The 27,920-nt window shown below is 47.7% G+C and overlaps 1 protein-coding gene across 6 annotated transcripts; it reads right to left on the minus strand.

Moving 5' to 3' along the window:
• Positions 1-2,054: 2,054 nt before the first annotated feature.
• Positions 2,055-27,861, minus strand: HNRNPF (heterogeneous nuclear ribonucleoprotein F). 6 transcript variants are annotated; one of them, XM_002820663.5, is made up of 4 exons: positions 25,413-27,861; positions 12,637-12,771; positions 10,814-10,872; positions 2,055-3,974 (listed from the first exon to the last, which is right to left on the minus strand). In XM_002820663.5, exon 4 carries the CDS (start codon positions 3,920-3,922, stop codon positions 2,675-2,677), a length of 1,248 nt encoding a protein of 415 aa, XP_002820709.1. In that variant the 5' UTR covers positions 3,923-3,974; positions 10,814-10,872; positions 12,637-12,771; positions 25,413-27,861; the 3' UTR covers positions 2,055-2,674. The 6 variants fall into 6 exon arrangements, with proteins under 6 accessions (XP_002820709.1, XP_002820708.1, XP_002820707.1 ...); XM_002820662.6 differs by having other exon boundaries at positions 25,372-25,485; XM_002820661.5 differs by having other exon boundaries at positions 25,008-25,436.
• Between the last annotated feature and the right edge of the window lie 59 nt (positions 27,862-27,920).

Here is a 27,920-nt window from a genome sequence, read left to right on the forward strand (position 1 = left end):
GACCCCCATCTCTTAAAAAAACAAAACAAACAAACAAAAAGACTCCACGCTGCTTCTTTTTGTTAAGGCAGATTTCTCACCTTGGCCAAATCAAATAAACCTTTATCTCCAAGCACGTGTGTCTCGATGTTTGGCATCAGCTACACATCAGGTACGCAAGCCTGAATTTGGGGTTCTACAACATAACAAGATGCAGTATCTTGACTTTGACCTTGCAGGGAATGCCCTAGTCATGCCCGAGGCCACAGGTTGAAAAACATTTCTTGTAGTTTCAGTAAATATTTTAGGTTTTGTGGGCCATGTGGTCTCTGATACAACTACCCATCTCTCTGCCTGCTGTAGTACCTGGGCAGCCATAGACAGTATTAACAAATGGGCATGGCTGTGCGTAGTAACAAATGGGCATGGCTGGGTGCCATGGTGCATGCCTGAAATCCTAGAACTTTGGGAGGCTGAAGAATACAGGTCACTTGAGCTGAGGAGCTCAAGACCAGTCTGGGCAACATACTGAGACCCCATCTCTACAAAAAATACAGAGATCAGCCAGGCATAGTGGTGTGTGCCTCCAGTCCAAGCTACTTGAGAGGCTGAGGTGGGAGGATAACTTGAGCACAGGAGGCTGACACTGCAGCGAGCCAGTATCATGCCACTAGACTCCAGCCTGGGCATCAGAGGGAGACTTGCCCCTCCCCAACAAAAGTTAACAATCCTGGAGCAAGGGGATGTTTTGCTGTCCATGTTATGTTGTTACCTTGGGATGTCAGGTCATCTAACACATTCCCTTTCCCATCCCCTGGAGCCCTTTCCACCCATGCATCCTCAATCTAGCATAGACTTCCAGGGGTGTGAAGGTACTCTTTGAATCTCCACCACTCTACGAAATCTGAGGTCTCATCTTCATGGCATTCCAGCCCCATTTCCAGCTGAAACTCCACCTGTTTCTCTGGGTCTCCCTCACCTGCAGTCCTCTCCTTCCCCATGCAATGCTGACACTTGAAGCATGGTAGGCCCATGGGTGGGCAGAGATCCCGGATCAGGGTTACAGCAAGGACAGTTCTCCCTGTTTCCCCCATGCCAGTCTTCCGAGTGCCTCTTTCTGCGTCCCTGTACCCTGCCATTCCTGGTGATGCTGCTGCCCTCACATCAGGCCATCCAACCATGTAGAACACTGGAACGAAGGGCTGTACCTAAGCTGAGCCTCTGAAGCCCAATGAGGCTAGAAAAGGTTGAAGACTTCACAGACCTAATTTTTACTGCAGCTCTCAGGGGTTTTACCAAGAGCATTTACTCTTTAAGATACTAATAAAGACCCTTAATATTGGTAAAATCATAACATATGTTACATTATACAGCTAGTGAAGTGGGAAAATAAAAGTTGAAGAATTCTCAGTGGTAGACAGCATTTTTGCATAGAATGGCTTTAAATAAACTCCACATTTTAAAGTCCTGATGGTTTGTATTTAGCATAAGGTTTAAAATGATAGTAATACTGTATGCTATATGTAGAGCTGCCTGAATTTCAACACTGCTGTTGCCAAGGTGGATAGCAATTTGAAAATGGGTCTCAAGCTTGATAATGTGTATCCTGTCATAACCTAATTAACAAATGCACCCTATAGAAATCAGGAGCATGACCAAAAAAAAAAAAAAAAAGTTTAAATCAGCATTTTATAAAAACTAGAAACAAAATAATGGCTTTCACAATGTAGCACTTGAAACTACAGTTCTCCAGCTATCAACAGATGTGACTCCAGCATCAAGGGCCTAGCAGGAAATTCTGAATGGTTTACAACAGTGCACATAAATTGCAGGTGGCTGGGGCCGTGTGTCTATTTGATGCTTCCCAGAATGTGTGCTGCTAGTCACCATTTCCACCATTCACATATTTAACATTTTTATTAGACTTTTATTTAGCCTCATCATAAGAATATAAGGGAGATCATTGATTTGATGTATGAAATTTTTAAATTCACACTAAAATACATTACGATTAAAATGAATTATCTTCAACCACCCATTTTGCTATCTTTTGCTGAGTAGATAATCTGTGCCAGTCATTGTGAAAAAGTCTTTATTTTAAGAAAAAAATTTAGTTAACAAAAAATTTAACAAGTTTCACTTAGCAAAATACACCCAAAAGGAAATCACAGTACAAAGAAAGTTTTAAGTCAAGGCCTCACCAATTCCTACAGTATTAGTATTGTGTCTCAATTCTCAAAACTAACTTTTAAAAAGCTTAAACTTAACCTAAAGGATTTTAAATGAAAATATAAACTAGAATGAACAAACATGAGAAATATTTCTTTGAATCAGGGAGCTAGCACCTTTGAGTTTTCCAAAAAAGCACGTCTCCCCAGTGTGTTCACTGTGATGTGGTGTAAAAGATCCACATTTAACATACTTAAACTACTTAAACTCAGATAACATCACTCTGAAGTATACTACCAAAATGTTAATTGAGAAAAGCTGAAAATAGTTTTAGTTTACTCATTATCACATGCTAGAAGAAAATTTTGCATGAGAAAACACTGAAGAGGTAATTTTTTAATCCAGATTTTTCACAAACTCATGGTGCAAAATGGGTCCCCCAGCTTCCTCTATTATAACTGCTCTTAATTGCTTGTTGGCTGCCTGTGAAAATTTGATTGAAATAACTCAAATGTTCCTAACAAAACTAGTCATAGCCACCCATGCTGTTCTGCCCACTGTAGCCGGCCCCATAACAGCCACTCACTGACTGGCTCTCCAGGCCACTGTAAGTGGCCTGAGCGGCAGACACCCCCATGCCTTGCATCACCTGGCTGCTATACGCCCCATTGCTGGCCCCTGTTGTTGAATTCAAGAAGAGTTCTATGTATCTGTGCTGCATATTGGCCCTGTCTTTGGACATAGCTGCCACAGCTTCTTCATGAGTAGCAAACTCAACATCTGCTTCGCCCGTCACTCTTCCATCTGGGCCGATCTCAATATGGACTCTCACAGGGTTGAGAGGAGAGAAGAAGTTGTAAATGTCGTTCTCGGTCGCTTTGTACGGCAGGCCCCTCATATGGACACAGTGGCCTGTGGTGCTCTGCACTGTGAACTCACTGTCGCCGTATCTGTGGTCATACATTCCGGAGAGACAGTAGCTGAGGTCTCTCCCGAACAGGTCAGTGGTGAAGCCGTAGCCATCACTGAGGCCACTGTACTCCTCATAGCCCCCGTAGCCTGTGCTGTAGGCACCAGGCCTCATCCTTTCCAGGCCTGCCTGCTTCACGATGCCAATGTACCTTCTGGCAGTCCCGGGCCGGTCATAGGGCCCTGGCCGCTGCACGGACATGAACTTCAGAGGGGGATCTGAGTATGATCTAACTTCCTCCTGGCTGCTCTTAAACACCTCAATGTACCTGTGCCCTATCCTCTCCTTGTGTTTCCCTAGAGCCTTCTCAGCTAACTCCTGCGAGGCAAACTGCACGAACGCTTCCCCTGTAATCTTGCCTTCGGGGTCCACAGGCAATGTGATCCCGTTTGGCACGATCTCCAACCCTGAGAAGAACTGAACAATTTCTTCCTTTGTGCATCCAAATGGGAGTCCTCGAAGCCGCACGAAGCCATCATTGGCGCTGTCGGCACTGTTGGGACCACTGTGCTTCAACACCCAATCCATCTCGGTTCTGTGGGACTTGAACACCTCAATGTACCGGTGTCCCATGCTTTCCCTGTCTTTTTTCAGGGCCATTTTTACATCATCTTCTGATCCAAGTTCAACAAAAGCCTCACCACTCTGCCTGCCCTCTCTAGTGTAGATGAAATGGACACCTGCGGCCCCATCATGAATCGTGCAGTCAGAAAGGAAGTTCTGCACGTCCTCAACAGAGCAGGACCAGGGCAGGCCACGGAGCTTGACCACAAAGCCTTCACCTCCCTCAGGGCCCAGCATCATGGACACTTGACAGGGTGGGTGTCAGGTGGTCTTGGGTGTGGCTTTTTTGTAGCTGGAAAAAAAAAAGAAAAATTTATTTAATATGCACAACTAAAGTATGCAACAGAAATTTTCCCCATTTTACAGATGAGAGAGGTAGCAAGACATTAAGAAATATACCAAATACAACTGAGAGCTAAGATTTAACTCCAGGTCTCTCAAAAAATTACATGATCAGTCACAGGCAGTTTGAAAAACAAATCAGGAGTTTACAAGACAGGACGATGCATGTGAATGTGGTGCCTTGAACACAGAGAAATGTAAGTTTCAGTCAGGTTAGAGCAAGCACATTTCCTTGTTATATTTATTCCACATATTTGTCATGATAATATGTGGCAGTTCACTTATAAGAGCTCCTGAGTTCTTCCTAAACTATAGGCCTTACATTTGGTTAAATAGTAAATTTAGTAAATCTGCTTGTCTATGGTAGGATACTTTTACTTTCATGAGTGAATAAGGGATGGGAACATAGCAGGCTGTTTTTAAACCACAACATAGGGTAAGATTTTCTAGTGTTCTCATCAGCAGTAATGTTGCCAGGATACAAGACAGCAATGGCTTCCAGTGTCTATGGAGGTATGATTTTGCTCCTAAATTGTCATTTCAAACTAAATACCAGTAAAGTATGAGGCCAAACTGATGACATATACAGACAAGCAGACAAATTCACCAGCACACTTAGTTATGTACACTGCAAATAAATGGAGAAACCAGAGCAGATGATTCACAGGTTCACATAAAATATAGCAGAATTGCTGCCTTGTGCTGAAGATCTGGAAGAGGGCATCGGGAAGAAAGGGCAATCACAAGAGGGCTGAGAAATGCCCTTCCCACCAGGGTGGTACATGGCACCTGAAGTCCAAACTCAAAGAGTAAGGCCAACCACACACTGGAAAGCAGTCTTCTGAGAAAGAGGAGCAGCTGACCTAGACAGCAGGGTATATAACATAGCTACAAGCAAGAAAAATACTGCAGTATCATGGGGCCAAAGACGTTATTTTTATATGAACACTGTCAAAGGTGACGCTTAAAATGAGCATAGGAGTATATGGATTTTTTTTTTTTTTTGAGACAGAGTCTCGCTGTCGCCCAGGCTGGAGTGCAGTGGTGGTGTCTCGGCTCACTGCAACCTCCGCCTCCTGGGTTCACGAAATTCTCCTGTCTCAGCCTCCTGAGTAGCTGGGATTACAGGCACCAGCCACCACGCATGGCTAATTTTTTATACTTTTAGAAGATATGGGATTTCACCATGTTGGCCAGGCTGGTCTTGAACTCCTGACCTCAGGTGATCCGCCCACCTCAGCTGCCGAAAGTGCTGGGATTACTGGCGTGAGCCACCAGGCACAGCTGGAAATCTAATGTTTCAAAGTGTCATTTTACACCAAGCATAACAGATATAGCTGGTGGCCTTTTCAAGAAATATGGGCTCATCATGTGGGGAAAAAAGCTCCATAAAAAAACCGCACAATTTAAAAAACAGACAAAAAGTATAGGTAAGTGTAATTTAAGAAAAGGAAAAGCAAATTCATAATAAATAAACGCTCAACTGCGCTAGTTTCAGGGAAAATTAGTAATTTTAAAGTTTGATGTAGCCATTGCAGATGACATATTATCATACAGTGCTTCATCATTTCAAATTGACAATGTCTAAAAGGATAATTGTGTAAATCTTTCAAATTTACCTGTGTCTACACCAGATTATAAAGATAACAAGACATGTCTCCTCTCCCAATAACAAGCATAATGGCACAAATGAAACAGAACAGTATGTGATATCCTGAACACATCACCAAGACCAAACACGGCATTTACTCATGAACTGTGATTTGGAATGCAAGGGCTTTGAAAGTATACAGCCTAACTAAAAGATGTCACCCTTGCTAATGAGAGTGGAACATGGAAGCCTCTGGGAAGAGAGTCAAGGGGAGCCTAACCTGGATTGCTCATTGCCCACCTCAAATGTACTGACTATGTACATAAACTCAATCAACTTTTATAAAATAATCCTGAAGGGCAAAGGATTGGGCATAAATAATCCTATCCCCAATTCTCAAACTGTGCTTTGGGTCTGCAACAAACCCTGGGGTTTAGCCTCCACCTTAGAAAGTAATGGTCCCCGCCTCCCCAGGGCCTTATCTAAATCCCCTGCAGCAGCATATGGCCACTGCAACATGCTGATCTGGCAGAGCAAGGTCACAGCAGATTCTTCCTCTCCTGCCCACGGAGGAAATTCTGTGCTAACAGTTCAGAAGCTCCTCCTTGCAGAGTCAGGGCAAGTTTGTATTGCGTCTCTTGGGATAATGGGTCTGGGACAGCTCAATTACAGGTGGTGGCTTCTTATGCAATTCCATTCCCAACACCGGATCAGCCTAGGCACCGCCTGTCCTTTTGTCTTTGACCATACCCTGGTCTTGCTCCTCACACATGAAAAGTATCTGAAGGCCTCCCTCGAGTTCTGTTCCTAGCCTTAGGTCCAGCCATCGTTCCAGGTGGAGGAGATGAAGCCATAATCCACTAAACATTCTCTCCTGGACTCCTACCCTCCAGTGATTTCACCATTCCCTGAAGGAAACCCCACCCTAATCACATCCTACTCCCTCCACCACAACTGCTATCCCTCTCCTTTGTAGAGACCTTGGCTTCCTTATCCACACAGCCTCTTTCTCTCCTCATTCTTCATAATCCAGCTTAGAGCAAGTATCATTTTACATTCCTTCCTCACTATACATGGAATTCATTCAATGAACTTCTTAACTGTACGCGCCCAGTAAAACCAGAGCTCTGGAAGATTCCAAACAAATATCTGACTACTCCATGGATGTACTGAGTGGCTCAGCTGCACACAGCCAGGTGAAACGGTGCCTCTAAGCTACAATTTCTCAGCCTCAGGACATTTTGGACCAGACAGTTCTTTGTGTTGTGGAGGCAGGCCCAGGCACTGTAGGATGTTTAGCTGCATCCCTGGTCTCTGCCCACTAGATGCCAGTAGCACCCTCCACCTCCAGTTCTGACAATCAAATGTCTCCAGACATTCCCAAATGTTCTCTGGTGGCTAATGCTGCCCCCAAGTTGTGAAATACTGTAGAAATCAGGGTGAGGCCAGGCACAGTGGTTCCCACCTATAATCCTAGCACTTTGGGAGGCCAAGGTGGGTGGGACCACTTGAGGTCATGAGTTCCAATAGACAAAACCTCTGTCTCGACTAAAAATACAAAAAATTAGCCGGGCGTGATGGTGGGCGCCTGTAGTCCCAGCTACTTGGGAGGCTGAGGCAGGAGCATCGCTTGAACCTGGGAGGCAGAGGTTGCAGTGAGCCAAGATCGCACCACTGCACTCCAGCCTGGGCGACAGTGTGAGACTCTGTCTCAAAAAAAAAAAATTACCTGGACGTGGTGGCGGGCGCCTGTAGTCCCAGCCACTAGGGAGGCTGAGGCAAGAGAATCACCTGAACCCAGGAAGCAGAGTTTTCAGTAAGTGGAGATCGCACCATTGTACTCCAGCCCGGGTGACAGAGCGAGACTAACTCCAAAAAAAAAAAACCACCACACAAGAAGAAAAAAAAAAGAAAATCAGAGCGAACAGCCATAGAGTACGCGGGCCCTCAATATCGCCCACTGTCCTACCCCAGCACCCTGGTTGTCCAAAGCCCTTCAGATGTCTGGGGCAGCCTTACAGATTCTCACCTCCTCTCCAGCTGGTCGACATTACTCTTGGAAGTGGACTTTGTGAAGTCAAGTCAGAGTCTAGGAGTTTGTAAGCACGTAGTGGGCCCCTTACAGCGGACATCGTGAACAACAGCTCTGCTCTGGGTCAAACCTCACGTACCCTGGGGCCATGCTTTATTCTTTTTTTTCCCCTTTCTCCACTGAGCCCTCTCTACTTGGTAATTAAACATGCTCAGTTCTACCCAATCATGTCATACCTCCCCTGTGCCAACTTTGCCTCTAGCTACTTGTTGATTTGTTCAGCAAAATCTTGTCAAAAGGCCTCTACTGTCACTTCCACTCCCCTCCATTAAAACTGCATGATCAAGGCCACGTGTGGTGGCTCACCGCCTGTAATCCCAGCACTTTAGGAGGTCAAGGAGGGTGGATCACCGGGAGTCAGGAGTTCAAGACCAGCCTGACCAACATGGTGAAATCCCGCCTCTACCAAAAATACAAAAATTAGCCAAGCATAGTGGTGGACACCTAGGCTGAGCGCAGTGGCTCATGCCTGTAATCTCAGCACTTTGGGTGGCCAAGGCAGGCAGATCATTGAGGTCAGGAGTTCCAGACCAGCCTAGCCAACACAGTGAAACCCCATCTCTACTAAAAATACAGAAAAATTGGCCGGGCACGGTGGCTCATGCCTGTAATCCCAGCACTTTGGGAGGCTGAGGCAGGTGGATCATGAGGTCAGGAGATCGAGACCATCCTGGCTAACATGGTGAATCCCCGTCTCTACTAAAAATACAAAAATTAGCCGGGCATGGTGGCGGGCGCCTGTAGTCCCAGCTACTCAAGAGGCTGAGGCAGGAGAATGGCGTGAACCCGGGAGGCAGAGCTTGCAGTGAGCCCAGATCGCACCACTAGGCGAAAAAGCAAGACTCCATCTTAAAAAAAAAAAAAAAAAAAAAAAAAGGCCAGGCATGGTATGACAGGCACCTGTAATCCTAGCTACTCCGGACACGGGGGCAGGAGAATCGCTTGGACCTGGAAGGCAGAGGTTGCAGTGAGCTGAGATCGTGCCACTGCACTCCAGCCTAGGCGACAGAGTGAGACTCATCTCAAAAACAAAAACAAACAAAAAAAACCCTGCATGATCCTACTATACAGATCTCCATGGCAAGAAAAAGAGCAAATGTTTTCATCTTCATCTTACTTAACCATTCTTTCCTGGAAATCCTCTCCCTTTCACTCCTGTTGGCAATTACTCTTGGTTTTCCAGTTAATTCCTTAGACAGTCTCTGAGTCCTTCCTTAACCATTAACTGTAGGGAATCGGGCTTGGGCCCAGTCCTCTTCTCAGTGGACTCACCTGCTCCCAGGGTCTCCATAATCATCTCCAGGGTCAGGAGATACACAAACCCCCAGTCTTTGGCTCCCTGAAGCCCAGACGGGTAGATACAACTCCACTCCACAGGTTCTCCTCTGTGCCACAACTAAACCTCACATTCTCTCTTCTGTCACACTCCAATAGCAACATGACTGCCCCTACCTGCACCCAGAGGCTCTAGAAGGAAACTGGAGTAATCCTTGACCTTCTCCCAAGCCCTCAAATCCAATCAACTCAACTCCCTTGGGCGATCCCATTCTCCACAGTATCCTCATCCCTAAATCCTATTCAACTCTTCCATTTCCTCAGCAATAAAGGTGCCTCACAGCTGTACCCTGTTCCTAACACATTGAATGGCAGCCTATGAACTCAGTAATTCTTTTCTTTGTAATGTGAATTATCAAATTGTCATTTTCTTTCTGTATCTCATAGTTATTTCTCCTATTCTAATTTCTGTATGTACAAACAGCCAATTCCAGATTACCGATACATCTTTTAAATAATTCCAAGCATAGGCCGGGCGCGGTGGCTCATGCCTGTAATCCTAGCACTTTGGGAGCCTGAGGCGGGCAGGTCACCTGAAGTCAGGAGTTCAAGACCAGCCTGACCAACATGGACAAACTCCGTTTCTATTAAAAATACAAAATTAGCCAGGCGTGGTGGCACATGCCTGTAATCCCAGCTACTCAGGAAGGCTGAGGCAGGAGAATCGCTTGAACCCAGGAGGCAGAGGTTGCGGTGAGCCAATATCACGTCACTGCACTCCAGCCTGGGCAACAGGAGCAAAACTCCATCTCAAAAAAAAAAAAAAATTCCAAGCATAGTGGCTAGGCCTTACTGCAATCCCATCTATGGCTCATGTGTACTTTTAAAACTCATTACCGTCGTGCTTCCAAGTCCTCAGTGGTTTCCCACCAACCTCAGAACAAGGACCACAGGCCCAATGGGGTCCCTCAGGCCTTGTAACTCTCTTCTACCTAAGCTCACATCACTTCCTTTTTTCTCCTGGAATGTGCCAAGCTCTCTGCCCCTTCAGGGATGTGACGCACATAGTTGACACTCATGGTTAATTCTCTCCCCAAATATACTCTGTTCAACCTTCTGTCTACCTTAATCCCACTAATCCTTAAGGTCTAAGCTGAAATACACCACCTTTCTCAAAGGTCTTCTCATTATCCAAATTAAGTCTCATGCTCTACACTAACCACAGAACTCTTGTGTTGTTAAAGGGGTCTTAAACCCACAATAGGAGCCCACTGGGGAGAAACTTGTGCTTGTTTTGTTGGCCACCATGACCCCATCCTCAGCACAGGCTTGACCCAGCTGGTCCAAGATTAGCCAGGATTAACTGTTGCCCATGTGTAGGGGGGTCAACACCTTCCTCAAGAAGGCAGTGGCCTGGCTAGGCTGAAAAAGACATACAAGAAGCATAAAAAATAAAAACATTTCATAGAAGAATTACTTAAAAATGCCTAATCTCTTACATGTCATAAGTGTTTCGCATCAGGAAATGTTTCAGAAGCAAAACTACTTCCTCTCTGAAGGCAAGGTGAAGAGACCATTCCTTTCCAAAACACATGTGTACACTTAAAACACTTACTGCTTATTTTTACTCCAGAATTGGTTTTCTGTTCCATTTCTCAGAAGTCCTAAGGCTTTTCATTAACTAAAACTCAAGCTGAAAAGAGCCCTGTGGTGTCCTGCTCAAGGTTAAAGTTAGGGACAAAACTTTTTTCACTCCAGGCTGCTAAGCAAATTTGAGTATAACAAATATAAATACTGCAGCTGAAAAAGGGCTCTTCTTAAAATAGCTTACCTTAAAAACAACCGCGGATGCCTTCAGTGGGAGACACTTCTGGATGGTAATGAAATGTCCTAAAAAAAACAGAGCGATATTGGCTGTGTGGTCTCAGATCCTAGGCACTGGCTCTGGGATCAGAACTCCAGGTAAGGACAGAGACAGCTGGGAAGCCCTTTATATAGCCCCTGGGTTTAAATTAAATCTCACACCCCATCCGCCTAACAGCATTTTGGAAGTATTATCTTTTCACAGGGCAATACAGAGTACAACAAAAGGGAAACGCCTTATTGATCTTGATGAGATTTACTCTTGATGAGATTCTCCTGCCTCAGTACCTGGTATTACAGGCCTGCACCACCACACCCAGCGAATTTTTGTATTTTTAGTAGAAATGGGATTTCACTATGTTGGCCAGGCTGGTCTCAAACTCCTGACCTCAGGCGATCCGCCCGCCTCTGCCCAATTCTAAGTTTGTACACTGAGGACCCTAAGTGCTGGGAGGAAATTTAAATATCGGGGGCAGGGCACTTGGGAGGGAGATGGGTGGGGGAGAAGTGACAACCACAGGGGACTTGACCTTAAGACCCCTCTTTCACTGGGATAGCATGGGCATGGGGCAAGGGTGCTTGCTAGAAATTGTTCAATCTGATTTATAGGAACCCCTCTGTAAGCAGTGTGGAGACACATCCAAAAGACACTTCCAGTTTTATTGGGTAACTTCTTTGAAATATGCTTCACTAGAAAATACATCATAATCACTAGATCACCAACATCCCAGTAATAACGCTGCCCCAAAGGACTAGGACACGGGCTGAGGGCTACGGAATTCTGAGAACTAAGCTGCTTAAGTTTTGGAAATGTGGAATTAGTAAAACCAGCTAATTTTGCTGAATCTGTCGTCTTAAAATGAAGATAATCAAATCTGCCTTGTCTTGCAAACTTCCAGTGATTATTACTTAAGACACTCTTGGGGGGGTGTACAAATGGAAAGCATTACATGTATTAGGAAACCTATTCGGGGTGAAACAGTTTCAAGTACTCTGGAATCAGGTTTTCAAAAGGCTTCAACAATCCGACTTGTTCAAGGATCTAAAGGGTGGAACCCAGTCATCTTAATGATCTGATCCACTTATGCCCTGGTTTATCCCTGCGTGATCCACAGACCAACACCCTGAGGCCTCTCTGGGGACATGCACAAGCTGGCAGCCAGACCCACGTACACCCATTTACCCCAATGGACCAGCCGCTGTGAGCCTGTAGACCACGGCCACTGCGCACCGCCAACGCACGCAGAGGAAGAGTCTGGTCTCCCCGCCCGCAGCACCAGGAAACCGCTGGAGGCGGGGAGGGCTGCTCAGCTCCCCCAGGTGACTGGACCCGGAGGTTTTTAGATCGAGCTTGCACGCGGGCCACCTAGATAATTAAAACACCAACTCTAAAACAGATCTGGGTGGGAGCTAAGAATCTGCATTTCCAAAAAGCGCTCTCGAACGAGCTCTTCGCTGTGATACAGGTTGGACCGGATTAACGCTTGCCTTCAGGCAGAGCCAATCAAGATAAATAGGGCGCGCCGGAGTCTTACTCTTTCGGCTATCTGCAGAGTAAACACTGCCGTTCAAGCACCACCCACCTCGTTTTCTTTTGTTCAGGACAGGACTCGAGGAGGGATCCTGGCCTCCCCTCCTAGACACACTCCCGTGCCCCCGGGAAAGCGGGCAGCACTCTCGCCAGGCGGCTGGGAGCGCGTCCGGCCGCGCCGCCCCCATTACTCACTTAGTTCCACTCTCAAACCAAAGTCCACCTGGCCGGGCCCACGGACTTTCATGCTCTAGACTTACCACGGAGGCGAGCGGGACTGGTTTCTGTTGCTACCAGGCAAGCGCGGCTGGCAGCCAAGAGCCCCGAAATTCCACCGAAGCTCAACCACGCAGAGGGCTCCGGGGAAAGTCCAGGTGCATTTTTTTGTTCTCAACCTGCAACAGAAATCCAAGTGGTGGTGGGGGGCCCTTCCGCAAGGTGGGAGGCCCGGGCGCGAGGTAAACGTGTTTTGGCGGGAAGCAGCGCCGAGGCCCCGAGACAAGGTGACGGCGACGTTCCCGCGGCCTCCTCACCGCGCTCCAGCAGCCTCGGACCGCCCGGCCCGGCAGGAAGGCCGGCCCCAGGGCCTGCGCGGGCTCGGGCGGGAGCTTCCGGGCGGGGGGCGGAGCGAGCGGCGCAGCGGGGGGAGGGGGGGCAGGGACGGGAGGGTTCCCGGAGGGAAGGGCGCCTCGCGGGAGGGCGGGGGGGGGGAGGGGAGGGGGCGCCTGGCGGGCTTCCGGTGCCCTGAGGGCGAGGGCGAGGGCGAGAGCCAGGGCGACGGCAAGGTGGGGTGGGGGCTGCTTCCACGGCCCGCCAGGCTAGCGCTGCCTGGGCGGGAGCTCCGGGACCCGCGGGCCGAGCGCGGCTGAAGGGAGGGAAGGGAAGAGGCGCTCTTAGGTCTGGGTCGGTCTGCGAGCGACCGGGGCGGCGGAAAGGGACCTGGGGGGGCGGCCGGGGCTGGAGTGGCGGGGCCGGGACGCCCGCGCGGCAGCTCACCACGCCAGGGACGGGCCGCCGGCCCGGAGGAGGCGCGGGGTCCGGAGTCCGGGAAGCGGAGGCCTCGTGATCCAAGACCGGCAGCCGGACGTGGGTCACGGGGTGCAGAGGAGGAAGTGCCACTGCCGGGCCCGCCAAGATGTCACCAATGGGAAACGCGTGCCTGCAGGTGCGGCCCCGTGGCCCGCGCGCTGGGCCCAGGCAGGAAGTGGGGGAAGGAGAGAGTCAGGGCTGCGGGAAGACATTTCTCCGAGTTCTCCCGAAGGGAGCCAGGCGCGAGCGCGACCTGGGGAAAGTCCAGAGTGCCAGCCAGGGGGAAGGGCGGGCACTGCAGAGTGGAAGAGAAGCCAGCAAGTTGGACACAGCCTCTCTCCGGAAGGCCGCCTCTAAAATGGAACTAGCGGACGTACCTTGGTTTGTACATTTAACCATGGACACATTTAAAGATTCTGAAAAAAAATCTTTGAAAAAAAATTTTTTTAACGCAATTCCTAAAACTTTTAACTAACACGCAATTTTGTGGACCTCTGAATCTTAATTCAAATGAACTGGAGAACAATTATAAAGCAATTTCGATAATATGATCAGTGACATTTTATATTACAGAATTGTAAATTTTGCTGTAATTTTACTGTAATTTTATTTCTTTAAAAGACCCTTTTTAGAGCCACAAATATTTGCAGATGATACCTGATTTCTTGAATGTTTCAGATTACTTGGAAAGTGGAAATATACATGAAACAAGATGTGCTATGAGCTAGTAATTTTTATTAAAGCTCCTGATGTATACATAGTTTCATTACACTTGTTTCTATTTTTGTGTATGTTTGACTTTTTTTTTTTTTTTTTGGTTTTTTTTTGAGACAGAGTTTTCACTGTCGCCCAGGCTGGAGTGCAGTGGCATGATCTCGGCTCACTGCAACCTCTGCCTCCTGGGTTAAGGCGATTCTCCTGCCTCAGCCTCCCGAGTAGCTGGGACTATAGGCCCATGCCACTATACCCAGCTAATTTTTGTGTTTTTAATAGAGATGTGGTTTCACCGTGTTGGCTAGGCTGGTCTCGATCTCTTGACCTCGTCATCCCCCTGCCTCGGCCTCCCAAAGTGCTGGGATTCCAGGCGCGAGCCCCATGCCCGGCCTGTTTGGAGTTTGTTGTTGTTGTTTTTTTTTTTTTTGAGACAGAGTCTTGCTCCGTTGTCCGGGCTGGAGTGCAATGGCACGATCTCAGCTCACTGCAACCTCCCCTCCCAGGTTCAAGCGATTCTCCTGGCCTCAACCTCCTGAGTAGCTGGGATTACAGGCGTGCGCTACCACGCCTGGCTAATCTTTGTATTTTTAGTAGAGACAGGGTTTCACCATGTTGGTCAGGCTGGTCTCGAACTCCTGACCTTGTAATCCACCCACCTCAGCCTCTCAAAGTGCTGGGATTACAGGCGTGAGCCACTGCGCCCGGCCTGTTTTACGTTTTTAACAGAATTATTATTATTTTGAGACAGGGTCTGGCTCAGTTGCCCAGGCTGGAATGCAGTGGCACGATCTTGGCTCACTGCAGCCTCAACCTCCCAGGCTCAAGCAAGTCTCCAACCTCAGCCTCCTGAGTAGCTGGGACCACTGGCATGCAACCACACCCAGCTAATACAACTGTTTGTAAAACTGAGAGAAATTAAGTCTTTAGAATGCACTTACTAGATAACAGGAATTACAGGGAACAGTAACATACTACATATAGTGATGTAGACTGTGGGAAACTACAAGGACAAATGAGCCAGTCGTTCCTCAGGATAGTTCCAGCCAGATAAAAGAACCCACAGAATTATGGTTATGTTATAAAATAAAGCAATTAAGTTTTAGAAATCCATCTTGAAATATTTGTGATGGCTTGGATTTGTCTGAAGTTGTCCCAAAGTTAGGTGGGGAGATGGAGAATAACTGTCCATGATTAGTAACTGTTGAATCTGTGTGACAGGCACATTAGCCTCAACCTCCTGGGCTCAAATGATCCTCCCACCTTTAGCCTCCCCAACGTAGCTGGGACCACAGGTGCATGCCACCAAGCTGGGCTAATTTTTTCTTTTTAATTTTTTAGTAGAGACAAGGTCTCTCTATGATGCCCAGACTGGTCTGTAACTCCTGGGCTCAACTGATCCACCTTGGCCTCCCAAAGTGCTAGGATTATAGGTATGAGCCACTGTGCCTGGCCCAAGGTAAGTTTTAATTATTGATCAGTCACCATAGGGTTCCTGCCTGTGAGGAAACAACGTGTGCAGAAGACTTGAGCCAGGGGTTGTATTGTGCAACTGCAGCTAGGTCTGAGATCAATGGCAGGAGATGACATAGCCTTAAAGCCTTAAAGGCCTGGTTTGGTGTTCAAAGGCCAGTGGGAAGGCATTTAATGGAATGTGGTGTGAAAGGAGTTTTGCTTTTTAACACAACAGTCTAGATGCTATCTGGAAAATGAATGGTGGGAAGAGATACATAGAGACAAGATGGGAAGGAATGAAACAAGTCTAGGAAGACTGGTGGGAACTGAAGAATGTGAAAGGATTTGAGTAATGTAGCGAAAAATGACTGAATCTGGAGATTGACTCACCAAGAAATACTGTGCACCTAAAAGATACAGGAACTGTAGTGGTAAAGAGACACAGTTCCTGCCTTGGTGGGTCCAGTAACAGTGGAGTAGGAAATCAACAATTGTACAAATATATGATGACAAATTTTAGAATGAATGAAAAACAGAAAATAGGGATTAGCTCAGATTGGGGTTCTGAGGAAGTGACATTTAAACAGACAGGAGCATGGGTGAGTGGGAACACTGAGTGATGAATTTCATGTAGAAAGAAGGGAAATTCTTTTTTCCTTGATAAAATAGCTGAGGTTTAAAGTAGAAGCTGGCCAGGAGCAGTGGCTCAAGCCTGTAACTCCAGCACTTTGGGAGGCCGAGGTGGGAGGATCACTTGAGCCCAAGAGACTTCGAGACCAGCCTGCGTAATATAGCGAGACTCCCATCTCTATATAGGAAAAAGATAAAAACTGAGGGGGAAAAAAAAAGACAAGTTAAAAGCCCATTATTCTTTTTTCCTTCTGTACATTATCTCCCCTCTGGACACTTGTTGAAATTATTTATATTTTTTACCAAAGCCCTTTACTGGGATACATTTTGGTGCTGGATGCTTTGTATTCATATTCTTATTTCATGGTGAATCCTTTAGATTGAAGAAATTTTAGGATACAGCTTCTGCTGCTCATGTCTGTTCACCACACAAGAAGCACAAGATGCGTCTTGGGGGCAAAAATTCCCCATCATGGTATATAGTATGTAAGCGGATCATAGACCATATTTGTTATGGATGTTTTCCTTTTCTGTTAGAAATATTGAAGATTGGATTTAATGGCCTCAAAAGTATCTTCCAACCCAGCAATTTTATAAAATTCCTATTCAGTCACTCTTAAGTACTTCCTGCTGTCATGAACTCAAGAATTATGATACAAGACACTAATTCCATTAAAAAAAAAATGCACCAACGCACACATGTGTACTTAACTTTTCAGGGACACATGGATCTGAAGCGTGAGAATTCTAACCCAATTCACACAGCATGCCAAATTCAATACAGAGCTATCCTAAAAGCTATTAAGGACTGAGAAGTGGCCGGGCACAGTGGCTCATGCCTGTAATCCCAGCACTTTGGGAGGCCAAAGCGGGCGGATCACGAGGTCAGGAGGTCGACACCATCCTACCTAATACGGTGAAACCTCGTCTCTACTAAAAATACAAAAATTAGCCAGGCATGGTGGCGGGCGCCTGTAGTCCCAGCTACTCAGGAGGCTGAGGCAGGAGAATGGCGTGAACCCGGGAGGCAGAGCTTGCAGGGAGCCCAAATCGCACTACTGTACTCCAGCCTGGGAGACAGAGTGAGACTCCGTCTCAAAAAAAAAAAAAAGACTGAGAAGCTTGCAGATGGAGCATATATTAACATTTTAAATGTTTACTCCATTATTACTACATTTATATCCACCAAAGGGGATCTGTCCTGATCTGCATGCAACAGGAAAGCTGTTTTCCATTACCATCTATCAGGTCCTTTCACTTACTTGCTGTAGCTAAGTCTGGGGGGATAACACACTGCTTCCCTCAGCGCTCATTTCTCAAAAGCTGTGTTACTAAAAAGCATCAAGAGTAGTATAATGTAATGTTAGATAAATTTTACCTATACTGTTTGTACTGAAATTAATATAAGGGACAAATTTTGACCGATCATAAAACAAGCAACCATTGCTGTTTGATATTGACTGCATTTTGCAAATGCCCAAGAATCATGATATCTAAGGTAAATGGTCCTTAAAACGTTAATAAAGGAAAACTGTTACTAGACTTCTGTTCCTAAAAATAAAATCTGTTCTTAACTGAGGGCAAATATCATTATTTGGATTAGCTGGAGTAACTGGAAATAATATCCAAAGAAATGGGTGTGTATAGATTCCACTAAACAAAAATACAATTGATAGGAAGATCAATTTTGTTTTTCCCAGACCACCTCCTGTACCTCTCTCCCTTGAGCAAGCAGCTCCTAAGTAGGCGCATAGTCAAGCCCTGGAGCTGGACAGAAAGGAGGCCTGTGGGGTATCCTCAGCCCCCTGAGGAAGGTACATTCCTTGGGATGGGAATTCTTCCTGAAGCCTCCATGGAAACATGACACCTTAGTCAGGTTCCAAGCAGCAGGCCCTGAGCTGTGCTGCCCATGGGACTACTGCATTCTGCCTTGGGGGAACTGTGGAGAAGAGAGAGATGGAAGAAGGAAAGGAACATGACAATTTACAGAAGAGGGGCTCTGGCACCCAGAAATAACGCACCACACCTCAGACTTAGGCAGGTTTCAGGGAACAAGAAGTGCTACACAAAAACCATAATGATTTTAACAGGAAAAAAAAGAGCAACTTCAGATACCACTCCATTACAAAACTTTAAAAAAAAAACTTTCTGGAACTAAAACTGAGTTTTAAATTTAAAAGTTAGTAATGAATTCAAAGAAAGGAAAACCAAGTAGAATAAACATCAAAACAGAAACAGTGGGGGAGAAGATAAGAGATTTGGAGGACATACTTTTTCCAAAGCAGTTTCCTCTATACTTTAAATTTAGGAGTTTTACCAACACACGCCTGTGCTGTGTCTTCAAAATATCCTAATGGGAACCACAGGGATCTTAAGCCAGGAAAATTCACTTCTATCCTTTATCGCTTCTCTTGCTGCCTCCATCTGTGTCTTTTTCTCCTTCTGGAATTCCTACTATTCACATTATTTCTCCTGCCTGAGAAGAAACCAACCCTATCAACACCCTTATCTTAAGACTTCTAGCCTCCATAACTGTGAGAAAATTTGTTACTAGTCTGTATTACTTTGCATGGCAGCCCTAGCATACTAATACAATGTGTTACCAAACCAGACAAAAACATCACAAGAAAACTAACTTCTGAATTCTATGTACTTTAAGAGGGTCGTATACGGTATCTAACACCAACTTAAATTAGCAAAGATATGTATTTGTCATAAACATCATAATTCTATTAGATGGCACTATTCTAATCAAATAACTTATGATGGGTTTATCGGGATACAACATAGTAAGTAAGAGTATCTGTATTTGTATTAGGTGAAGTGCTTTGTCTAACAGGAGGCATACCATTAGGATAAATCTAATAGGAGTCTTAATCTGTCATGCCTTTCCTTAATTATGATGGCTTTTTGTTTTTTTTAAACGGGGTCTTGCTTTCTTGCTCAGGGTGGTATGCAGTAGTGCAATCACAACTCACTGCATCCTCTATCTCCTGGGCTCAAGGGATCCTTCCCACTTAGCCTGCCAAGTAGCTGGTATTACAAGTGTTCGCTATCACACCTGGCTAATTAAAAATTCTGTTTTTGAAAAGACAGGGTCTTGCCATCTTGCCCAGGCTGATCTTGAACTCCTGAGCTCAAACCATTGTTCCACTCTCGGTTCAGTGCAACCTCCACCTCCTGAGTTCAAGCAATTCTCCTGCCTCAGCCTGGGATTACAGACGCATACCACCACACCTGGCAAATTTTTGTATTTTTAGTAGAGATGGGGTTTCGCCACATTGGCCAGGCTGGTCTTGGACTCCTGGCCTCAAGCAGTCCGCCTGCCTTGGCCCTGCTGGGATTAAAGGTGTGAGCCACCCCGCCCAGCCTGTGTCATTTTCAAGAGATCTTTTTCCTAACCCCAGCCCATATGGTTATCTGAATTTACAAAGCGCTGATGTTCTTCTCTAAATTTTTACACTTACATCTACAATGAACTTGGAATTGATTTTTTCATTTCCAAAAGAGTTTTACAATTAATCAAGTATCACAGGCTAATTTCACTCAAGAACGCAGATGCAAAAGTCCAAACCAAGTATCAGTCAACCTAATCCAGCAATATATAAAGCGATATTATGACCAAGTTGGATTTCAGGAATGCAAGTGTAGTTGATCATTTCAAACTCAATCACTGCAATTTCTCATACTGATGTATCAATGGACACAAAATATAGAGGTACTTTTTTAATGTTTTATGAGAAATGCTAAGCTGAATTTATGTTAAGGAAGAACTGAGGCCATATATAGTGGCTCACACCTGTAATCCCAGCACTTTGGGAGGCCGAGGTGGGTAGATCACTTGAGCTCAGGAGACCACCCTGGGCAACAATGGCAAAACCCCTTCTCTACAAAAAATACAAAAAAAAATAGCTGGGCATGTGGCACACACCTGTAATCCCAGCTACTTGGGGGGCTGAGGTAGGAGGATTGCCTGAGCCCAGGAGGTCGAGGCTGCAGTGAGCTCTGTCTGCACGACGGCACTCCAGCGTGGGCATCAAAGTGAAACCTTTTCTCGAAAAAAAAAAAAAAAAATGTGGAGGGCTGGGCGTGGTGGGTGACTCACGCCTGTAATCCCAGCACTTTGGGAGGCCAAGGCAGGCGGATCACTTGAGGTCAGGAGTTTGAGACCAGCCTGGCCAACATGGTGAAACCCCCCACCCCCGCCACTCCACTATCTCTACTATTAGATGGGCGTGGTGGTGCTGCACGCCTGTAATCCCAGCTGCTCACAAGCCTGAGAATCCAGGAGGCGGAGGCTGCAGTGAGCCTGGATCCTGCCACTGCACTCCAGCTTGGAAGACAGAGTGAGAATCTGTCTCTAAAAAAAAAAGGAAAACAAAAACAAAAGTACATCTTAGAGTGATCACATGATTATTGAAAGAGTTATCCTCTTATAAAAATATTCCTGCTAATAAATGAAAAGGAATCGATTATTAAAATATCACTAATTTGGAAACCATTTAAGAAAATAATGGATCTACGTAATGATCATTAATAGCTGCTGTAACATGACAAAAGAGAAAATACCAACGAATATGTGCCTCCGGTTAGAGCACAGCACCCTCAAGTAAGTTTTCTTTCCAAAAACTCTCATCTGAATCAAAACTACCTCCAGGCTGGGTGCGGTGGCTCACACCTGTAATCCCAGCACTTTGGGAGGCTGAAGCGGGTGATCACCTGAGGTCAGGAGGTTGAGACCAGCCTGACCAACAAGTTGATACTCCGTCTCTACTAAAAATACGCCTGTAATCCCAGTTACTCAGGAAGCTGAGGCAAGAGAACTGCTTGAACCCCGGAGGCAGTGAGTCAAGATCACACCATTACACTCCAGCCTGGGCAACAAAACCAAAACTCCGTCTCAAAAACAAAAATAAAACCAAAACCAAAACTACCTCTAGAGGTAACTATCACTTTACAGGAAATATAAAGAACAGACACTCAAAGACCACCACGGAAAAACAATCAGAAAAATGCGAAGTGTGGGGAAGGAATGCTGCAAGACAACCCGACAAATATAACGGGGGATGGAGCCTTTTAAGAAAGGGGAACCTCTAGATGATCACTTACACAGCATCCATTCACCACACTTGAAATGTGTAAGTGTAAAACTCACACTGGATTTTGACAAGTTCACAGGATTTTGTTTTTAATTATTTTAGTCAAGATCATGGAGAAATGAAAAAATGTTTTAAAATTATATGCAAAATAGTAGTGGATATATATTAGGTTAAATTGTTAATACAATGAATCATGTTTCCTTTTACCACTAGAGAATATAAGATTATATTTATAGCATACATTATATTTCTATTGGACAGTGCTGCTCTGAATTTAAAAAAGTTACCTACAAAATATAAGGTGTGACTTTGGATCCTGACTCAAACCAACCAGCTGTTTAAAATATTTAATACACGCCGGCGCGGTGGCTCACGCCTGTAATCCCAGCATTTTGGGAGGCCGAGGAGGGCGGATCACGAGGTCAGGAAATCGAGACCATCCTTGCTAACATGGTGAAACCCCGCCTCTACTAAAAATACAAAAAATTAGCCGGGCATGGTGGCGGGCGCCTGTAGTCCCAGCAACTCGGGAGGCTGAGGCAGGAGAATGGCATGAACCCGGGAGGTGGAGTTTGCAGTGAGCTGAGATTGTGCCACTGCACTCCAGCCTGGGTGACAGAGCAAGACTCCGTCTCGAAAAAAAAAAATATTTAATACAGAAACATTTAAACCCTGGATACTTGGTATTTTGGAATGTATTTTTAGGTATGAGAGCAGTATCATGCTTAGATTTATTTAAAAGTTCTTAGAAATACTGCGGATTTATTTATTAATAAAGACCTTATTGGTCTGGGATTTGCTGTAAAATAAGCCAGGGTGGTCTTGGCTGAGCTCAGTTCTCCCTCTGCCCACCCTGTTGCCCTCCACAAGAACCGTGGCTCAGGGCAACTAAGACAGGGCAAGGGCCCTGGCAGGGGAGGGGTGTCCCGGTCCAACTTGGGACCCAGTCCCAGTTGTGTCCCTGGACACATGACTTCTCCCAACCTCATTTTCTCATCTGAAACATGGGGCTAATAGCAATCTCTTTTGGAGTAGGACTGAGCATGTAATTAGAAAATGGAGTAAAACTTCTACGACCTAGTAAGAGTCAACTAATGTGGTTCTCCCGAAGAGCAGAGAACCAGAGCTCAGTGGGGGAGAGGGAATTAGAGAAGTCACCTCCACGGAAAGGGCCTGTCACATTTCTGCGGCCCCTGCAGGCATCTACCCCCACCGGGCTCTCATTTGCCTCCAGGCTTTCCAAAGTTCTGGCCACGTGGGAGAAGTAACTTTCTATTTACTCAGTCTTTTCCTTTAAATAAATTCCAATTTTTACCTGAATAAAGCTTTGTAACGCTACCCTTAACAGAAAACTTGCCAGTTTACAAAAAAGTGGCCGGGCACGATGGCTTACGCCTGTAATCCCAGCGCTTTCGGAGGCAGAGGCGTGAGAATCGCTTGAGCACAAAAGTTTGAAAATCAATCTGGGCAACATAAGGAGACCCCATCTCTACAAAAAATACAAAAATTTGCCGGGCATGCTGGAGAGTGCCCGTGGTCCCAGATACTCGGCGGCTGAGGTGGGAGGATCCCTTGCGCACAGAAGGATCTCGGCAGCAAGCCGAGATCACACCACTGCACTCCAGCCTGGGCAACAAAGTGAGACCCCGTCTCAAAAAATAATATATATATTTTTTTATAGAGACGGGGTCTGTCTCTGGGGCCCAAGCGATCCTCCCACACCTTGGCCTCCCTAAATGCTGGGATTACAGGCGTGAGCCACCTCGCCCGGCCGATAATGACTCTAATGTACAGAATGCACACCGGAATGTAATACCTACAAAGCAAAAGATCTTCTTGCTTAGGAATAAAGCAATCTGTCTCTTAATATTCATTAAAGTAGTAATGTCTTATTTTATAGTTTATAAATTCTGTAAGAGCAACGAGTCACTTTGCAGGAATAGCACTTAAGGTATCTTTCACCTACCTGGAGAACCCAAGAAATTTTCATCTTACTAGGAATTCAGAGACAACCACGTATTTAACTTTTAAAAATATAACTAAGTAGAAAGAATTATATGTGTATATTTTTGGAAGAATTAAGATGACTTTTGGAACGGAACGACTGAAGACTACGCTTTCAGAACTCCCTGCCGCCTGAGGCTGTGGCCCTGACCCCGGCGCAGCGCCCGCCCCGCGCGGTTCCGGGAAGCCGCCGCCGCCGCCGCCGCCGCCCGTTGCCCTTCGCGCGCAGCCGCCAGCGCGCGCCGCGTGTCCCGCCACGCAGATGGCCGGCCCGAGCCCCCAGCGCCCGCCAGCAGTTTCGAGAACTAAAGAGACGCGTTAGCTCGTCCCCGGGCCGCCCGCGGGCAATGGCCGAGCTCGGCTCTCCTTCCACCCTCCGCCGGGACACACGCGGAGACGAGCGGGGGTCCCAGGCGCCTAGGGGGAAGGGTTCCCGCGCCCGGGGCGGCCTGGCGGGGAGGGCGAGTCGGGTGCCCTGCTCCTTAATACCCTGGTCCACGACTCTGCGGTTGGGGGAGCCGGGCAGCCGGCGCAGCAGGAGCCGGGCCCCGTCCACAAGTTTCCTACAAGCAGGGCGGAATCGACGAAAATACTTCATACAAACAAGCAAAAGGGGGGAAAAAAAAAGGCGACTAAGCTAAAGAGCGCGCACAAATCAGATTTTCACCCCAAATACAAACACGATACCTCTAGGAGCAGGAGACCAATACAGGGACCGCGCTCCGAGGACACGCGGCGCCGCCGAGGAAGAAAAAGGGCCCAGGGTCGAGAGCTAAGGCTCCGGGAACCGGGCGTGGGAGGAGGGCGGAGCCAACTCCCCACAAGGAAGTCTTGTGCAACTCTCAGGCGCCTGCAGCCACGTGAGCGCGCGGCTTTCATTTTACTCAGGTATTATTACTATTATTATTACTTCTTTTGAGACAAGGTCTCACTTCCGTCGCCCAGGCTGGCATGCAGTGGCACAATCACTGTCACTGCAGCCTCTACCTCAGAGCAAGCGACCCTCCCGCCTCAGCCTCCCCAGTAGCTGGGACAACAGGCGCGCGCCACCACACGTGGCTAATTTTTCTTTTTTTACGTTTCAGTAGGGATAGTCTATGTTGCCCAGGCTTGTCGGGAACTCCTGGGCTCAAGAGATCCTCCCGGCTGGGCCTCCCACTGCGCCAGGCCTGTTCTCACTTTCAGAGCCCTCCGCCAGTCGCCAGCGCCCCGCCAGGAGGCCGGACTAACGCACCCGGCCGTCCGTGCCTTCCCCGCGTTTCCCTGACTCCAAAATCTCAGCCCGCGGTGCTCACCGCGTGGGACCACTGTCCGGGCGTGCGGCTCTCGACCTCCGACGCTGCGTCTCCCGGTCCCAGTGGGTCCAGTTCTTGCCGGTCCCACGTACGGGCCCCTCGACCTCGAATCCCGTCACCCAAATCTCAGCGCCACGGCCCCTCATTATGTGCAGTCCTCGCTCGGTCCCAGGTTTGCGGCGCTTAAACTCAAATCTCTCTTCCCTGATCCCAAATCCCAGCCCCAGCCCAACGATCCCCACCCCAATAGGCCCAATCCCCAGGTAGTCCGGGTATGGGGCCCTGGACTTCGGATGGTCTCCTTAATCTCAAATCCCAGCCCCACGGTCCCCACCCCCAGGGGGACCCGGTCCCCGCTAGGTCCCGGGTGTGCGGCCTTCGACCTCGGAGACTTCGGCCGCCCCTCACCTCAGCCTCCGAGTCTCTACACTCCCGCTCTCACATCAGGCACCCCGGTGGTCCCTCGGAGCACCTAGAGAAGGGTGGGACGCGGGGAACTTGGCAGTTGTAGCAAAGGCAGTTGAGGCTTGTTGACCATCACCATGGAAACCCCCGCCTGCGAGCACGGGGCGGGGCCTACGAGAGGCGGCGTCAGGCGCGCTGCCGGCCCCAATCCTTAGCGCCTGCCCGTCGAGCGCACGCGGCTTTGCCGGAAGCCCTCCTGCTCCCGGCGTGCCAGGCCCCGACTAGGCCCTACTCCCCGGCTCGGCCCTTTGCCCTGGACACCAGGAAACAGAAGCCCAAGGAGCCCCCGTCCCCACCCCATTGCTACCTGCCGGCGTGACAGCGATAAGGTGGCCCCCCGAACCCCACCTTAAGGAAGACGCGGCGCAGTCCTGCTTCCACGACGGAGCCGGAAGGACGCAAGGACCGCGGCAGGGCGGAGCTCCTGCGTCCGGCGTCCGGGGGCGGGGCCGCGACGGCGCATTGTGACGCGCCCAGAGCTGAGCAGCCGGTTGGCCGGCCGGGCGCGGAGCAGAGCCGACACGGCTGGCCGGGGAGGCGGCGGAGGCGGACAAGCGAGGATGTTTCTGGAGAGGAGAAGGGAGGGGTGGGGAGGGGATGGGGGGAGGAAGAGGAGGAGGGAGTGGAGCGGCGGGAAAGATCCCTCTGACTGCCCCTGAGGCCCTGGAGGAAGGACACTGGTGAGCCCCACAGAACACTGAAATGTGCGCGGAAAGGACGCCTGATTGAAGACTAGGATGGGAAAAGGAAATGAGAACCGATGGCAGGGCGTGGTGGCGCAAGCCTGTGGCCCCAGGGAGGCTAGGCGGGAGAATCGCTTGAGCCCGGGAGGTCGAGGCTGCAGTGATCCGTGACTGCTCCATTGCGTCCAGCCTGGGCGACAGAGCGAGACGCTGTCTCAAAAAATAAAATAAGGAAAGTAATACACTGAAGGCCGGGCGCGGTGGCTCACGCCTGTAATCCCACCACTTTGGGAGGCCAGGCGGATGGATCAGGCGGTCAGGAAATCAAGACCATTCTGGCCAACATGGTGAAACCCATACTAAAATACAAAAAAATTAGCTGGGCGTGGTGGCGCTCGCTTGTAGTCCCAGCCACTCGGGTGGCTGAGGCGGGGGAATCGCTTGAACCCGGGAGGCGGAGCTTGCGTGAGCCGAGATCGCGCCATGCACTCCAGCCTAGCGACAGAGCAAGACTCCGTCTCAAAGAAAAAAAAAAAAAAGTACACTGAGTACTCCAGAGATCGCCTAAAGGCGTCTCAGAGCGGGGCGTTAGGAGGGATTTGTCAGGTTGAAGTTGCTCAGGTGATAATTCCGTGGTGTGAGAAGCCCCCAAACCTCAGAATGTAACTCAGACCCAGGTCGAGGGCAAGATTTTCAGTCACAGAGCACCTGAACACACAGATTTGGTGGCTAATGGCTAAGCCAGGGACAGATTTTCTTTCTTTTTTTTTTTATGCTTTGTAGGGCTAATAATTGTAACCATTTTATTTTGGTGGATCTTCTTCATGAAGAGATGATGTCAAGGCACTCATCACAGATTAAGCTGAACATTGTTACTATTATTATTTCCAGACTGGGTATCGCCCTGTCATTCAGGCTGGAGTGCAGTGGTACAATCACGGCTCACTGCAGCCTCGACCTCCTGGGCTCAAGCGATCCTCCTGCCTCAACCTCCTGAGTAGCACCACCACTCTCGGCTAAATTTTTTATTTTTTGTAGAGGCGAGGTTTCGCTATGTTGCCCAGGCTGGTCGGGAACTCCTGGACTCAAGCCATCCGCCCACCTACGCCTCCCAGAGTGTTGGGATTACTGTATTGAGCCACGCACCTGGCTGAACGTTATTTTTTAAATCACCAGAGAAAGTAAAGGAGTGCTCAAAATAGTGTCAGATGATGAGTGGGATGATTGTGATGAAGGAAGGAATTTGTCAAAAAAAAAAAAGCTAGTTCCAAGAAAGAGAATGGAAAGAGTAAAGTAGGAGCTGTCAGAATAGGTAAAAATGTCCAAAGAGAAAACTGCATAATTTGAGGCAAAATTACAGAAAATAGTTCCTGCAAAAATCAGATAGGTATTCAGCATCATAGAAAAGGAGTGAAAATCAGATAGGTAGGTATTCTTAAGAAGTTGTGGCCAGCCGGGCGCGGTGGCTCACGCCTGTAATCCCAAAACTTTGGGAGGCCGAGGTGGGTGGATCACCTGAGGTTAGGCGTTTGAGACCAGCCTGGGCAACATGGCGAAACCCTGTCTCTACTAAAAATACAAAAAAAATTAGCCGGGCGTGGTGGCGCGTGCCTGTAGTCCCAGCTACTCTGGAGGCTGAGGCAGGAGAATCGCTTGAATCCAGGAGGAGGAGGTTGCAGTGAGCCGAGATTGCACCATTGCCCTCCAGCCTGGGTAACAAGAGCAAAACTCTGTCTCAAAAAAAAAGTCATACAGTGACTGCATCACAGCTCATGCTGTAGAAAGAGGTTTCTGGAGAGAAAAATTAAAGTAGCCAATTTAAATCGAATATTAGGAAAATTAAACCAAAAGGGCTCACGCCTGTAATCCTAGCACTTTGGGAAGCCAAGTCAGGCGGATTACCTGAGGTCAGGAGTTCAAGATCATCCTGGCCAACGTGGTGAAACCCTGTCTCTACTAAAAATACAAAAATTAGCCGGGCGTGGTGGCACATGCCTGAAATCTCAGCTACTCGGGAGGATGAGGCAGGAGAATTGCTTGAGCCCGGGAGATGGAGGTTGCAGTGAGCCAAGATTTTGCCACTGCACTCCAGCCTGGCCAACAGAGCAAGACTCTGTCTCAAAAAAAAAAAAAAAAAAAGAAAAGAAAAGAAAATTAAACCAAAGGCTAGTAA

This window comes from Pongo abelii, chromosome 8 (genome assembly GCF_028885655.2).
Source record: "Pongo abelii isolate AG06213 chromosome 8, NHGRI_mPonAbe1-v2.0_pri, whole genome shotgun sequence".
NCBI classification, from domain to species: Eukaryota; Metazoa; Chordata; class Mammalia; order Primates; family Hominidae; genus Pongo; species Pongo abelii.